Here is a 16,799-nt window from a genome sequence, read left to right as displayed (position 1 = left end):
GTGTGTACTTAATTCAGTCAATAGGCCTCATTCGCTTCAGATGAATAGAAAGTGTACCTATTAAATTTATAATTATCAAGTCATCATATTTTTGCCAAATTCAATTTGATGTCTTCTAGTTTGGTAAGTATGGTTTCCCTTTTTAACCATTTGTTCAAAGTTTTATTTGTGTTAGGTATCTTTAGAGCATGGCTGTAAACATACCATAACTCAAATCCTAACAACCTCACTCTTCCTTATTCTCCAATTACCCAATATTTCTTCTCCCTGTTGCAGGCCTCAGAAAGGGAGCTACTTTGGGTTCAGCGTCTCGTGATCCTCATTGTGGGTGCCATGGCAACAACAATCTCCATCTTTGTACCCATCATATATGGGCTCTTCATTCTTGCAGCCGACATCGTCTTCGTCATTGTTCTTCCACAGCTGACGTGTGCTCTGTTTTTGAAGTTCACGAACGCGTACGGGGCATTTCTGGGTTTCCTCACAGGTGCAGTTTTGCGGCTCGGAGCTGGTGAACCGTATTTGAAATTTGAGCCGATCATAAAATACCCCTGGTTTGATAACAATATAGGGCAAGTTTTTCCATTTAGAACATTTTCCATGGTCATGTCCTTCTCAATCATTATTGTCGTATCTTTAATCACTAATGTTTTGTTTTTAAAAGAAGTCTTCCCAAAGAGTTGTGATATATTCGGAATATTAAAAAGAATGAAGCATTCGTACAATCCGGCGCCGACATGTGAGTTGACTGAAGTTCCCCAGTCCAATTCAGCCACACAGTTGTGTCGCTGTCCAGACAGGAATGTGCCCTGTAATCACGAAAAACAGTCTGGTGACCTCTCCTCAAATGATCTCTCCAGTGGGTCACATGACATATCATGTGACCATGGTTGTGAGAAGACTGGTTCCCAGCAATGGTCCCCTGCACCAGTAGAAGCGGGTAACCTGGGCACAAAATTATAGGTATTTGGACGTGTTCTCAGCATTAACCCCCTGTCAACTTTAGAGGCTGGAAAACAGGGCGCACAATACAAGGTTTTTGATCTGGATCCCAGCACTGGTCTCCTGCCAACTGTTTGCCAGCAGATGCTGGCAAACAGGGCACAAAATTATAGTTGTCTCTGATAATCTGCATTCAAGGTTATGTGTAGTAATGTATATCATTTCCTGCCAAAATCACCCAATAAACAGAGAAAACCGAAATGTTTTCCACTTTGTTGAATGCAGAAGACACTCATAATATCATTCATTTTATTCTTCTTTGTGATGCATAATGATTTTCATGGGGATACATATTAAATTTATCCTCTGAAAATGGACTTTTTACCTGCATTAAGTGGAAGTCATATTTAAGTTTATTAATAATCATCTTTAAAATAGCACTAATTTTATTCTAATTATGATGCTAGTCACAGAATCTTGTTTTACTTACATATATTGCCTGGCCACAGACACTAGTATTCTTTTATGAAGAATATTAAAACAGAAGAAAGTTAAATGTATTCATACTGATATTTCAGTATTGTGTTACCTCTTTTTTCCTACATAAAATAAAGTAAAAACTGTATTTCAGTGTTATTTGGACCTTATTTCAATATGTTAATTTTTTTGCCCACCCCTGTATTTTTATTTTGTAAGTGTTTCAATGTCTATCTTGCTACCTAACCCTATCTTGTGCTTAGTCATGACGTCTTACAATTTCATTTGTTTAATGACTGTATATATCATAAACTTGTTCCCCCAATGTAGGTATGCAATATCTCGATCTATCGTGCAAACATGCTCTGTCATGTTCTGTACTTTACCCTTGTTCTGGGAAAACTGGGCTTAATGCATGCACGGACAATACTTAACGCATATCGTCGCTGTCGTTCTCAAACCTCGTAGCTCCAAAATTTTCAAAATATTTTTTTCATCTTTTCCGAATATATTAAGTCTGGCGCGTGTTTTGTGCTATATCTCGTAGCTCTGCGCCAATCAGAGCCCTTGAAAAAGCCACGTGACGAAATGTTGTAGAATGATTGTTGGGTTTTTTCCTGGCGAAAAGTCGTAGCGACGCCATTTCACCTATAGGTACGTCGTTTCGTTTGGACAAATTTGACAAAAACGTTTTTATAATTTTTTTTATTTGCAACTACGAGGTTTCCTATCAGGACGAATTGTCGTTTTTTTCTTTCTCCTGAAAAGTTGGCATTTTGTAGATACGAGGTTTGAGAACGACAGCGACGATATGCATTAAGCACAGATTTTCCAGAAGGAATCTCAATTAAGGTCTCTGTCATTTTCAGTCCTATAGGTGTGATCTGTCATTTATACAATATACATTGCTATATGCAATAAGCTGTGAACAAAGTACTTCATCAATTGACATGCATCTTCCTGTATTCAATTTTATCATTGTATGTGTTCATGGGTGTAAATATCACTCTACACTTTGTTGACAGAACACCACTGTACACATTACATTGTTACCTCTTTCAGGAACACTTTGGCTTGTTTGCAGAACATTTTATGCAGAGTGTCTTCATTTCTAAGGGCATTTATTAAACAACTGGGTTCCAAAGATTATTTTATATTTATATAAGTTTTATCATGTATGTTGTTTTCCTTTATAGTGCTTGCATCATATGTTTTCCTTTTGCTTGCTTGAATCATGTATGCTGTTTTTCTGTGTTTTGCTTGCATCATTAATGCTATTTTCCTGTTTCTAGCTTGCATCATGAATGCTGTTTTCCTCCATCTTGCTTGTTTTATGTACATGTTGTTTTCATTTTTCTTGCTTGCATCATTTATTCTATTTTCCTTTTATCTTGCTGGCATCATGTAGGCTGTTTTTCATTATCTTGCTTGCATAATGTATGTTGTTTTCCTTTTTATTGCTTGGGTTTCTTAATTATAAGGATTATACATATAACATGTATTGTACATTCATATGTATAACTGTTTGATCTGTTGAACACCATGTTTTTATTTACAAGTTAATGTCTTTTTACTGAGTTGTTTGGTTGTCAAGTTCTTGTTTGAATCAGAGGCAGGTTTTTGATAGTATTTAATTATACATTTGTTGCTCATGTTTTTTTTGCTCCCCTTAGCAAGAATTGCTAAATTTGGAGCTTTTTTTAATTGCCGTATGTCCGGCATCATTTGTCATGCAGTGTGTGATGTGTGTTGTCAACTTGGAGCTAATTACAACTCTAGATGGACATTTTTAATTCAATCTTGATAGAAAGTGTTCACAGTGTCTATGTGGATAATATCTAGGTCAAGTGTGAGTCTGGGGCATCTGCATCCAAAAAAATGTAAGGTTGTAAGGTCATATCTTAACCCTTTGCATGCTGGGAAATTTGTTGTTTGCTAAAATGTTGTCTGCTGAATTTCTAAAATTAGCATTTTCTTCGATTTTTTTCAAAGAATACTATAAGAATAGCAAACAGTTTGGATCCTGATGAGACACAACGTTCTGTGGCTGTGGTGTCTCATCTGGATCCAAACTGTTTGCAAAGGCCTTCAAAATTCGGTTCCAGCACTGAAAGTGTTAAAAAACTTTTTACCACTAGAGTTAGGAACATTTTCAACTCAATATTGATGAAACTTGCTCAGAGGGTTTGTATTGACCTTAGCAAGGTCATATTAAGGTCATGAATATATCTTGGTCATGTAAGTTTAAATCTTAGAAAAATCTAGTCATAAATAAGGTTTATGTAGTAATATGTATTGACACCTGTTCATAATATTGAACACATGTTACTGTCCTCTGACTGCAATATATACACGTATGATGATAATTAATTTTACTTGTGTGAATCATGTATAATGTATTATTGTTTTATCAAGGTTCTATTGTTTTTATGCCCCCTTTAAAAGAATGCAGCATGAAGCTGTCACACTGTACGCTTGTCTGTCTTTATGTCTGTGCAAAATGTCTTGCCTCGGCCATAACTTAGCCATAAATTGATGAATTTTGTAATGTCTTGACGCAAATGTCCATTATCAGAAGGCGAAGTCTCACGTGTAGCAGCAGTCTCCCCAGATCAAAGGTCAAGGTAACGCTTAAGAGTTCATGGATCAAATTTTGCCATAAAACAGCTAGTTCAAACTGTGACTTTTTCATAAATCATTCTCATTTATTATAAATTACCTCAAATAACCTCAAAGGTCAAGGTGAAACGTAGAGGTAAAAAGTATCATTTAGACATTATGAGGTAAGTTTGACATCAGAGGAGTTTTGGCACATTAGTGGAAAGTAGGTGCATCCATGCGTAATGGACACATTTCTTATTTATTGAGGTCTAGCCCATTGTTCTCTCACTGAGTTTACGCCTTCTATCAGGACAAGTCTTCAACAATTAGTTTCCATGAACTTAGGTGAGAATTTAAGGACCTTTGTGGCCCTCTTTTTATGCCCCCGGTAGGGCGTCAAACTTTAACATTTGCCATTACTTTTGCAATATTGAAGATAGCAAAATCATATTTGGCATGCATGTGAATCTCATGAAGCTGCACATTTTGAATGGTGGAAGTTCAAGGTCAAGGTCATCCTTCAAGGTCAAAGGTAAAAAAAAACATTTTTCAAAGCGGCACAATTGGGGGCATTGTGCTTCTGACGAACACATCTATTGTTCAACTTGTGCTGATATACTGGAAGATGTTGGTGCTATTGTTAGTTGCTTTATTTATTTGCTGTACTTATTTCAAATCAGGGAAGGCGTCAATTACTTATGAGTTAGTTTTGGATGCAAGTTTGTAAAATATAAACATAACAATTCATCTGTTTTGACAATGGATGTGAGTTTGAAAATATGATAAAGTATTTTAAACTATACAAGATAAATTAAAATTTTAAATGGAATATCCTCTAAATCTTTATACATATCAGAGCATTGAATAATCTCTTGTTTCATGCATGTATGAAATCTCAAAGATAACTTTGTACATAGCCAAAAATATAATCATACTAAATTTACTACAACGGCTTAATTTTCTGAACCTGCAAATGTTTTCCTAAGGGCAATATTTTTCTAAATAAAAAAATAAATGTTTTACTGACCTATTGCAAAATGAGACCTTTACCTGAATGCTATGTTACCATTAATAAATACGTGTTTATTAAAATATAACATGTTTTTGGAATGTATAATATTGCATAAGCTGTTGATGTGCCCCCTCCCATGTATCTATACTATCCAGCATTCGTGCCAATCTGTATGTGAACCTTTCTGGTCATTATTTATTTTGATAAAAGAATCTTAAGTTTGAACTTTTTGTATTCACTTATTTTGAAAGAAGAATGAAAGATATTTATAAAAATTGTATTCTTGCTTTATGCCTGCAAAAGTTTTTGTTCTGGTGTATGATTTTAAGTTTTGATTTACCTTTACCTATACTTGTTTGGATATATGACATTGTTTTGTTAAGTATTTTACAGCATTTTATGTAACTGTTGACAAGAATCTAGAAAATTTATTGTTGTTAAATAAATATCCCAATTTTTTAATGCATAATTATTGCTTTGCTGATGCTGTTTACTTTTTAGCTCACCTGTCACGAAGTGACTTGGTAAGCTTATGTGACCGTGTGATGTCCAGCGTCCGTCGTGCGTGTGTGCGTGCGTCCGTCTACAATTTGTTTGTGTAGACAGTAGAGGTCACAGTGTTAATCCAATCTTAATGAAATTTGGTCAGAATGTTTATCTTGATGAAATCTGGGTTGGGATTGTATTTGGGTCATCTGGGGTCAAAAACTAGGTCACTAGGTCAAATAATAGAAAAACCTTGTGTAGACAATAGAGGTCACAGTTTTCATCCAATCTTTATGAAATTTGGTCAGAATGTTTATCTTGATGAAATCTGGGTTGGGATTGTATTTTGGTCATCTGGGGTCAAAAACTAGGTCACTAGGACAAATAATAGAAAAAACCTTGTGTAGACAATAGAGGTCACAGTTTTCATCCAATCTTTATGAAATTTGGTTAGAATGTTTATCTTGATGAAATCAGGGTTGGTATTGTATTTGGGTCATCTAGGGTCAAAAACTAGGTCACTAGGTCAAATATTAGAAAACCTAGTGTAGACAATAGAGGTTAAAGTTTTCATCAGATCTTTATGAAATATGGTCAGAATGCTGGTCTTGTTAAAATCTGGATTTGGATTGAATTTGGGTCATCTGTGGTCAAAAAATAGGTCACTACGTCAAATTAAAAAAAAAAGTAGACAGTAGAGGTCACAGATTTCATCCAAACTTAATAAAATTTGGCCAGAATGTTAATCTTGATGAAATCTGGGCTGGGATTGTATTTGGGTCATAGTTTTTTTATGATCTTAATGAAATATGGTCAGAATGTTTATCTTGATAATATCTGATTTTGGATCTTATATGGGTCATCTGGGGTCAAAAATTAGGTCACTGGGCCAATTCTAGTAAAACCTTGTGAAGATGAAAGAGGTCACAGTTTTCGTCCGTCTTAATAAAAATTTGTCAGAATGTATTAATTAATGAAATCTGGCTTGGGATTGTGTATGGGTCTGATAGAATATAAGTTGATGTATCAAGGAGAGTCAGTTGAGCGATTCAGGGCCATCATGGCCCTCTTGTTTTATTGTTTAAGTAGTTTTTCTATTATGCACCTAGATTTACTATGTTGGTTTGTTTCTTTTGTGAAATCTTTTTTCGATGAAAGATATTATATTTTGTGTCTCATTGTATTATATTCTACACTTTTTGCTTACCCAAGCCAGGGACCAATACTTGTTTATACTTTATACTTGCTCATGGTGAGCTTTTGTGATCACATTTTGTCCATCGTTTGCCCTGTGTGAATACTTTAGAGGCCACATTTGTATCCCAATCCTAATTAAAATTGGTCAGAAACATTGGCCCCAATGATACATGTATGTTGGACCACTTTAACACTGGGTCACCTGGGGTAAAAACTAGGTCACTAGGTAAAATGAAAGATAAGATGTATCTGCTGAATTCGGAAATGGTTCTGATCTGTTTTAAAAGATGCTACCATGGGTGGGGCATTTTAATGCCCCCCTTCGAAGAAGAGAGGGTATAATGTTGGCTCATGTCTGTCCGTCGGTCCGTCCACCGTGTGGTTTTTGGATGATAACTCAGTAACACTAAGGCCTAGGATCATAAAACTTCATAGGTACATTAATCATGACTGTCAGATGACCCCTAATGATTTTCAGGTCACTAGGTCAAAGGTCAAGTTCACTGACTCAAAACAGGAAAATGGTTTCCGGATGATAACTCAAGAATGCTTACGCCTAGGATCATGAAACGTCATGGGTACATTGATCATGACTGTCAGATGACCCCTATTGATTTTCAGGTCACTAGGTCAAAAGTCAAGGTCAAAGTGACTCGAAACAGTAAAATGGTTTCCGGATGATAACTCAAGAATGCTTACCCCTAGGATCATTAAACTTCATGGGAACATTGATCATGACTGGCAGATGACCCCTATTGATTTTCAGGTCAAAGGTCAAGGTCACAGTGACTCGAAATAGTAAAATGGTTTCCAGATGATAACTCAAGAATGCTTACACCTAGGATCATGAAACTTCATAGGTTCATTGATCATGACTGGCAGATGACCCCTATTAATTTTTAGGTCACTAGGTCAAAGGTCAAGGTCACAGTGACTCGAAACAGTAAAATGGTTTCCTGGTGATAACTCAAGAGTAATTAGGCCTAGGATCATGAAACTTCATAGGTACATTGATCATGACTGGCAGATGACCCCTATTGATTTTCAGGTCACTAGGTCAAAGGTCAAGGTCACAGTGACAAAAAACATATTCACACAATGGCTGCCACTACAACTGACAGCCCATATGGGGGCATGCATGTTTTACAAACAGCCCTTGTTTCAAATGTCTGTAGTGAAACTTGGTTAACACTACCCTTTAAGTAAGTTAAGCTGATTCAGTCTCAGGTGAGTGCTTTAGGGCATTATTTTCCTCTTTTTTCACTTAGTGTTTCTGCTAAACTGCCGAAATATGTCCAAGTGTAAAAGTGTGGTACATCAGTACGAGCATTCCATTCATATCATGTGTTCTAATGGAAGTTTGTAGCTAACTATACTGGATTTTTTTTGCCAGCTATAATGTATTTGTTCATATTGTTGGTTGCTATAATGTATTTGTTCATATTGTTGGTTGCTATCATGTATCCGTTCATATTGTTGGTTGCAGATTCTACAATTGTTTGTGTTAGCAATTGAAGTATTTTTATGACTGAAATAAATAAAAATTGTTTTTAATGCATTTCATTGACAACTCACATTATTTTAGCTTTACTGAGCATTTTTGTCTATCATCAACATACCTCAGGAAAACTCTAGACATTTTTGTGCTCAATCATAGGGTCATAAGGAAGCTTGGTCAGAATATTTTAAAGTAAATATTTCAGGGGGGGGGGGGTCGGTTCTATTTTCGTTAAAAAACCCAAGAACATCATAGAAATCACTGAAATGCTGAATGTCAGAAACGTGGTCAAACTGTTTGAACTTGTTACAAAATTCGTGAACAATATTTATTGCGCATTTATTGCTCAATGTTAACAGAACATTTTTTCTTGTCACAGAGTTGTCTCGACCCAATTAGAAACTTGTTATGAAACTAGGTTAAGTTGAAAATGCTTTAAAACAGTTGCAAACGTAAACTGTTTATTTGTCTTAATGAGTTTTGGATGGAGTTATAAAATGTTTCCACTGCCTTTACAAGTAAAGCCACTAGATGACATGACTAATTTCATTATAGTGTTCTTAGTCTTTATAAAGATAAGACTCCTATTTACTTTGGTTTCAGTAGGTCAAAGGTCAATGTCGCAGTCCAGGGTCACTTATATAAAAATTTGCTTCCGTTGAGTATGTTAATAGCTGTTTATTGTAGAATGTTCATATTTCTCAAAGCAATACGTCTATTTGAATACGAGAATCTTCTATATTTTGCATAAAGTTGGGCAAAGGTCGATGTAGTGATATTGTATGGGCCTTTAATTAGCTCATCTATTTTTTGAAAAAAAATTATGAGCTATTGTCATCACCTTGGCATCGGCGTCAGCGTCGGCGTCCGGTTAAGTTTTTTGTTTAGGTCTACTTTTCTCATAAAGTATCAAAGCTATTGCATTCAAACTTGATACACTTACTTACTATCATGAGGAGACTGGGCAGGCAAAGTTAGATAACTCTGGCATGCATTTTGACAGAATTATGTGCCCTTTTTATACTTAGAAAATTGAAAATGTTGATAAGTTTTGTGTTTAGGTCCCCTTTTCTCATAAAGCATCAAAGCTATTGTATTCAAACTTGGTACACTTACTTACTATCATGAGGGGACTGGGCAGGCAAAGTTAGATAACTCTGGCGTGCATTTTGACAGAATTATGTGCCCTTTTCATACTTAGAAAATTGAAAATTTTGATAAGTTTTGTGTTTAGGTCCACTTTTCTCATAAAGCATCAAAGCTATTGCATTCAATCTTTCTACACTGACTTACTATCATGAGGGGACTGGGCAGGCAAAGTTAGATAACTCTGGCATGCATTTTGACAGAATAATGTGCCCTTTTTATACTTAGAAAATTGAAAATTTGGTTAAGTTTTGTGTTTATGTCCACTCTATTCCTAAAGTATCAAAGCTATTGCTTTCATACTTTCGACACTTACTAACTATCATAAGGGGACTGTGCAGGCAAAGTTATGTAACTCTGACTGGCATTTTGACAGAATTATGGCCCCTTTATACTTAGAAAATTGAAAATTTTGTTAAGTTTTGTGTTTTGGGCCGCTTTACTCCTAAAGTATCATAGCTATTGCTTTCAGACTTGGAACACTCACAAACTATCATCAGGGGACTGTACGTAACAAGTTGCATAAATCTGGTTGTCATTTTGACGGAATTATGGCCCTTTTTTGACTTAGTAACTTTGCATATATATGGTTACATTTTGTGTTAACATCCACTTTACTTCTAAAGTATCAAGGCTATTGCTTTCAAACTTCAAATACTTTCATACTATCATAAGGGTACTGTACCTGGCAAGTTGAATTTTACCTTGACCTTTGAATGACCTTGACTCAAGGTCAAATAATTAAATTTTGCAATAATTGCAATGACTTCGTTATTTATGATCAGATTTGATTGATACTTTAACAAAACAACTCTTACATGACATACTACAATAGACTCCACCCAAACCACCCCCATGCCCCCCCCTACCCCCGATTTTTGGAAACATGGTTAAAAAACAAAAATATTTATTTTTATTATTTTATTTTTGAAAGACCTTCCAACTATCCCATCCAAGAACCCCCCCCCCCCCCCCAAAAAAAAAAATAAATAAATTGTTTTTGCATTTTTATTTCTTATTTTTGGAAGATAATGTAATAAATGACCAAACCCCCACACTATACATCCCTCTCCACCCCACCCATCCATCTTTTTTGATTGAAGTATTGAGATAGTTCCCTTCACCTTTAAAAAGAAAAATAGATGAGTGGTCTGCACCCGCAAGGAGGTGCTCTTGTGTAAACTTTGTTTTGAGATGTCCTCAATATGTCGAAAACACAAAAATACATTAAGTACATGTAAATAAATGGTAAATACAACGATCCCTTTAACAAGGTTTGTATTCAATTTGCCATGTGTCTGTGATGTTGAAAGACGTTAAGTGAAAGGTTAACTTATTAACATACTGAATGGCCAATGAATTAACAATCTTATTTTAAATTATTGGGCTAGATACTTTCATTGAAGCAAGTAATTAAATTCATATAAACTACGGCCATATTTACAAATGTTCAATACTTAAAACTTTTAGCCCTACATTTTTTCTATATAGACCTATTGGCGTTTTAACTACGTGTTATTCTGTCTGTTTAGAGCGACGGTTATTACTTGCGCTTTTCACCTAGTGGACCAGGGTTTAATGCCCGTTCCCGGAAGCACGCGATTTTTGTTTGTGTTCACCGCAACCGACAGGTGGAGTTTCTTCCGGGTACTCCGACTTCCCCCAGAATACAAGACCAGGCTAAATTGGAAACTTTTTCAGTACCAACTTAATAGCTGGAAATTGCAGCAATAATTCAGAAGAATCATAATAATTAATGTAAACAATAATATCAGTGAAATTGATGGATGCTCCCCGATGATGCGCTTTCTCAATCTATGTGTTAATAACCACCTAAAAAATCTATTATTAGCCTCGGTGACCTTGACCTTGACCCCAGTGACCTACAACCTCATCAAAAGTGAGAGGTCCATGCAAGGTACCTTCATGCTAAATATGAAAGAGATTGGTAAAGTATTGAAGGTGCTATGAGAAACTGTTACAAAAGCATGACGGAAAATATATTATAAGCCTCGGTGACCTTGAACCCAGTGACCACAAACCTCATCAAAAGGTAGAGGTCCATGCAAGGTACCTACATGGCAAATATGTAAGAGATCGGTAAAGTATTGAAGGCCCTATGAGAAACTGTAAGAAAACCGTGACGGAAAATCTATTATAAGCCTCGGTGACCTTGAGCCCAGTGACCTCAAACCTCATCAAAAGGTAGAGGTCCATGCAAGGAACCTACATGCCAAATATGAAAGAGATCGGTAAAGTAACAAAAGCATGACTGAAAATCTATCATTAGCCTCGGTAACCTTCACCTCAGTTACCTCAAACCTCATCAAAAGGTCCATGCAAGGTACCTACATGCCAAATATGAAAGAGATCAGTAAAGTATTGAAGGTGCTATGAGAAACTGTAACAAAAGTGTGAAGAAAAAATCTGTTATTAGCCTCGGTAACCTTGACCCTAGTGACCTCAAATCTCATCAAAATGTAGAGGTCCATGCAAGGTACGTAAATGCCAAATATAAAAGAGATCGGTAAAGTATTGAAGTTGCTATGAGAAACTGTAACAAAAGTGCGATGGAAAAATCTCATATTAGCCTTGGCGACCTTGACCTTTACCCCAGTGACCTCAAGCATCATCAAAAGGTAAAGGTCCATGCAAGGTACGTACATGCCAAAAATGAAAGAGATCGGTAAAGTATTGAGGATTCTATGAGAAACTGTAACAAAAGTGTGACGGAAAAATCTAATATTAGCCTCGGTGACGTTGACCCCAGTGACCTCAAACCTCATCAAAAGGTAGAGGTCCATGCAAGGTACCTACATGTCAAATATGAAAGAGATTGGTAATGTATTGAAGGCGCTATGAGAAACGGTAACAAAAGTGTGACGGAAGTAAGGAAGTATGGAAGTAAGGACAAACTGGCAACTATATGCTCCGCCGAAATTTTATTTCGGGGAGCATAAAAAATTACGTGATGCCTTTTCTTGTAATGACGTCATATGGTTTCCGATTGTTAAAAATCCGGAGAAAGCCGATCTCGACCTCGATGATCACTGACGAAAATACCCGGAGGTCGTCGATTAGATTCGAATTGTTTCGTCGGCTCTGTTTTCCGATCTGGATTAGCACTGCAACATGTTAACTTTTTTAAGGTCAATCCGCGATAATCGCCTTAACACTCTATTAACATAGCTCTTGTGTATTTGTGTAACTCGTACAGTCTTGTGAACTCACTTTCATTAACTTATTATAAGTGAAGGAATCCTTGTATTTTCCGTTATTTGTATCGATCATTAAATTGATAACCAAATAATCACCGTTGGAATAATAATTATACGACCAGAATATGTGAAAGAACTCATTTATTAACCAACTGCAAAAACATTAAGTCTTTTGTAAAAAACCAAAGACTCGAACAACAAGTATGGAAACGTATCAATTTATTTTCTTCAAAAGTTGATGTGACGTTTTGATAAAGGTAACGTTGACGTCATGGCGAATATAACTGAAAACAGCAGCGATGACCCTTGGTACAAGGATCTGACGAACCGTAAGTGAGACTGATGCAGTCTTTTTTTTATATAAAACAATTTATCGATTTCATCATACAAGTCTCGCTCTCGGAAAATGTGACTTGAATCATGCGCGTAAAATGTCGCCCCAGATCAGAATGTGCAGCCGCACAGGCTAATCGGGGACGACTCTTTCCGCCTTGATTGGATTTTCGTTATGAAGAGACCTCTTTTACAAGAAATTATCAAGAAGAAAGTGTCGTCCCTAATACCCTGTTACACTACTCACATGTCAAGAAGAAAGTGTCGTCCCTAATACCCTGTTACACTACTCACATCATGAAGAAAGTGTCGTCCCTAATACCCTGTTACACTACTCACATGTCAAGAAGAAAGTGTCGTCCCTAATACCCTGTTACACTACTCACATGTCAAGAAGAAAGTGTCGTCCCTAATACCCTGTTACACTACTCACATCATGAAGAAAGTGTCGTCCCTAATACCCTGTTACACTACTCACATGTCAAGAAGAAAGTGTCGTCCCTAATACCCTGTTACACTACTCACATGAATTAATCCATGTTTTCCCGAAGCGAGGCTCGTTTACATGAATTGTGGTACCCTGCTCACTGAAGAACAAGCAGGTAGTTTTGTCACTATGTCTGACATAGATCTTGTATTTTCACAGATTTGTGGTTGAACAGTGTTTTTTTTATAAATAAAAAGAATGGTTATATGAATGGCTTTCCGTAATCAATATTATACATACTTAATGTCTTGTTCGAATGGCTTAATAGTGTCTTTGGTTACATGTTCACGCAATTCGCGATTTTTTATGGTTCAATGTTGCATGTTTGTGTTTTATTTCCGAGTGTTACACAGTGTACGTGTTTTCTGACTGACTTTTAAAAAAAATACAAGTTGTTCTCCGAAGAATACATGATTTACGTGTTTCTTATTGAATGATACATGTGTATGTTTCCTGGCAGACTGTTACACAATGCACGTTTTTTTTGTCCAACTGTTAAACAACGTACAGTCCGCACAGGCTAATAGGGACGACGTTTTCCGCCACAGCTGGATTTTCGTTAAGAAGGAACTTCCTTTTAACAAGCAAATCCAAAAAAGCAGAAAGTGTCGTCCCTGATAGCCTGTGCAAATTTCACAAACTAATCTGGGATGACACTTAACGCACATGCATTAAGCCCATATTTCCCAGAATGAGGCCCTTAAAACATGTGTGTCGTGATGATTGCTCAGTTTCTGCGCTGTTTCAGCGGAACTTGGTGTGGTCGACGGTGTGTCCAATGCAGCGTTCTTCGGCGGTATCCTAGGTGGGCTCCTGGCGATCGTCGCTATTGGGGGACTGATTTACCATTGTAAACGGTAATATACCAATACGTGCATGTGTGAAGTGAAACCAAACGGGGATCATTGCGTGGCCTCTAATAGGCTCCATATGGTCAAATTATTACTATTTTGTCTCACAGTGGACCCATTTGCATTTTTGTTATACATGTAGTTCATGTTTGTCCCGTACTGCATTTTCGGCTATAGTCCATATCGAGCTGAACAGGCTTTTTTTGGAGGGACCATTATGGACTGTAAAGTTGGGATAAGGAACGGTTTAATGACGTCACGATCATGCAGCATATGAGTCACACACTGGTCATATTGTTTATATCAACACAGGTTTACCAAATATCGTACATAAAAGGGGTGAGCTTGGACCCATATGCGCTTATTTACATCGGCTCGACAGGACCTCATAACTTGGTTCCACACGGAGTTTGTAGGTGTTTGTTTTCAAATTATATACTTCTTATGGCCATACACCCAGTAAATGAAGACAATCTCATATCGAGTTGTATGTTATATAGGTATTTCTGGAGGTATGAGAAAACGAAAATCTGTCAATATACACATATTTAGGCTTAGCGACTTTCCATCGATGCCGCGAAACCGAGATATCAGGCACATGTCAAACCGCGTCGTCGATTATACAATTGTTAAAGTTAATGTCTATATTGTTATCTAAACAGTTGTTAATGTCTTGTAAAATAATTAGGAGAGATAATAAATGGTATTTGTACGGCGGTATAAAGGGGACATAGGAAATATTTTACTCAACTATTTCCATGACGTGCGCATGTCATAGAGACTGTCAAATAAAATATTTCCTATGCCCCCTTTATGCAACTCTATGACGTGCGCACGTCATAGCTATGAGGTGCGCACGTCATAGAGACTGTTAAATAAAATATTGCCTATGTCCCCTTTATGTCACCGTATATTTGCCTTTAACAACTCGTTAAAATCCTGATAATACATTTATAATTACCTCCCTTTTCGCAGGAAGAAAGAGTTAGAGAAGCAGGTGCGCGAAAACGAGGAGAAAGAGCGAGCGCGCGCAAATAACAAGGTGGCGCCCACCGGGGACATCTACGACGAAATGGAGGAGGAAATAGCGCGCCACGAAGAACAAAAGAAGAAGTTGTCGAAATACCTGGCGTTCCTCACGCAGAAAGATGGTCGCGGGCTTCACGAGGTTAATCAGAAGCGTCAGGCGGCGCAGCAGGCGAGGAAGAACAAGGGCTGGTTCTGATACTGTGCCTCCGCGACTACAAATTATCTCGATTTCAAACGTTATTTCAACTTAAAATTGATTGTATACCAATAATAATCTTTGATACATTTAAGACCAATGAGAATGATTGTTACAAATTAGACCAATTAAAATGGTTGTTGCATTTTAGACCAATAAGAATGATTGTTTTATTTGTTACCAATGAAAGTGTTTGGTACATTTAAGCTTTGATTTCGATTTCGATGTTATGACTAAGATTGAATTAAAAATGTTTTTAGTTTACGAAGTCTTAATTTGAAGAAACATTTAGATCATACCGAGTAATTGTTACATTTGAAATGTGTACTTGATTGATTGATCAAGACTTTTGAAGGTTTATCTTGATTGGGTCTGGTCCCACATTTATAGCGATTCCTATGCCATTCTTAACTTAAGTAGCAGAATTTAAGATCAAACTTATAATTTGAAGCACCATACTGTTGAACCGATACAATGCATATTCTAAATAATTATTAAGTATAATTATATTGCAACTTGTATGTCAATATTTCTTTGTTGTTGTTGAGAAAACCCAATAAACATGGTCTATTTTGAAAATAGTTTGCCGGTTTTCTTTTTAAATACCGCGACTATGATCATTTATGACCTCAATTTTAATTTTGATTTTCATATTTTAGCCAATATGTGACACACATTCTCATTGGTCATGGTTGTTAGTTGATATTGAAAATCATTATCCATTGTTCAGAATTTTTTGTTAAGATTAAGAGATCGAAAACTTTGTTGGCGGGTTTCATACACAATCGAAACATTGACGCTCGAGGGCATGCTAAAATGTTTTGTGTTGCTTTACTTTTCATTTGCTTTAAATCGTCTGTATTCTTGTGAAAAAAATGTTTCAACAAAATAAAATGAATAATGAGCATATTGTGTTTTTTTTTATAGATTAATTGTAAAGTTATTTATATTTTTGTTAGCTTACTTGGTACGATTTTTGGAAAAGTAAACAATTTAATTACACGTGTTTTGACAACAATAAATCTAAGCCAAAGCCCGTCGTTCACAAGTTCAACGGCAAACAAATGCAAATAAACTTTATTGTATCGCAAATTTATACATTTTTGAAGAATTTGCTTACAACTATATTTTTACTTAGTTTTGTTTCCTGTAGGTATTATAGTGAATAGACAAAGAGAATAGGAATATTGACCGCTCGAAGATAAACATCAATAGAAAGGAACAAGTAGCTATTGATGCAAATTTCCCCACACGTCAATGGACCTGGAAACATGATAACGTCTTATGTATTGAGTACAATGCTTTTAAACGCGTCCGATGTTGCGA

General features: G+C 36.3%; 2 protein-coding genes across 2 annotated transcripts in view; both read left to right on the top strand.

Moving 5' to 3' along the window:
• LOC127859283 (high-affinity choline transporter 1-like) overlaps positions 1 to 8,269 on the top strand; it is a 31,585-nt gene extending 23,316 nt beyond the window's left edge. Inside the window, exon 10 of the mRNA XM_052396528.1 lies at positions 277 to 8,269. Within this exon, the coding sequence (XP_052252488.1) occupies positions 277 to 963 (687 nt within the window). The 3' untranslated portion in view covers positions 964 to 8,269. The remainder of the gene's footprint in view (positions 1 to 276) is intronic.
• A 4,217-nt stretch (positions 8,270 to 12,486) lies between these two features.
• Positions 12,487 to 16,378, top strand: LOC127859284 (uncharacterized). The gene is made up of 3 exons (XM_052396530.1): positions 12,487 to 12,906; positions 14,146 to 14,254; positions 15,224 to 16,378. Exons 1-3 carry the CDS (start codon positions 12,849 to 12,851, stop codon positions 15,471 to 15,473), a joined length of 417 nt encoding a protein of 138 aa, XP_052252490.1. The 5' UTR covers positions 12,487 to 12,848; the 3' UTR covers positions 15,474 to 16,378.
• The last annotated feature ends 421 nt before the right edge of the window (positions 16,379 to 16,799 follow it).

The sequence above is a fragment of the Dreissena polymorpha genome, chromosome 15 (genome assembly GCF_020536995.1).
Source record: "Dreissena polymorpha isolate Duluth1 chromosome 15, UMN_Dpol_1.0, whole genome shotgun sequence".
Classification (NCBI taxonomy): domain Eukaryota; kingdom Metazoa; phylum Mollusca; class Bivalvia; order Myida; family Dreissenidae; genus Dreissena; species Dreissena polymorpha.
Note: the sequence above shows the minus strand (reverse complement) of the source record. Positions and strands in the feature narration are given on the sequence as shown.

Coding starts and splice junctions, on each gene's coding strand:
- LOC127859284 (XM_052396530.1), top strand. CDS start 12,849: ATGGCGAATATAACTGAAAACAGCAGCGATGACCCTTGGTACAAGGAT. Junction 12,907..14,145: donor GTACAAGGATCTGACGAACC/GTAAGTGAGACT, acceptor GCGCTGTTTCAG/CGGAACTTGGTGTGGTCGAC. Junction 14,255..15,223: donor CTGATTTACCATTGTAAACG/GTAATATACCAA, acceptor CCCTTTTCGCAG/GAAGAAAGAGTTAGAGAAGC.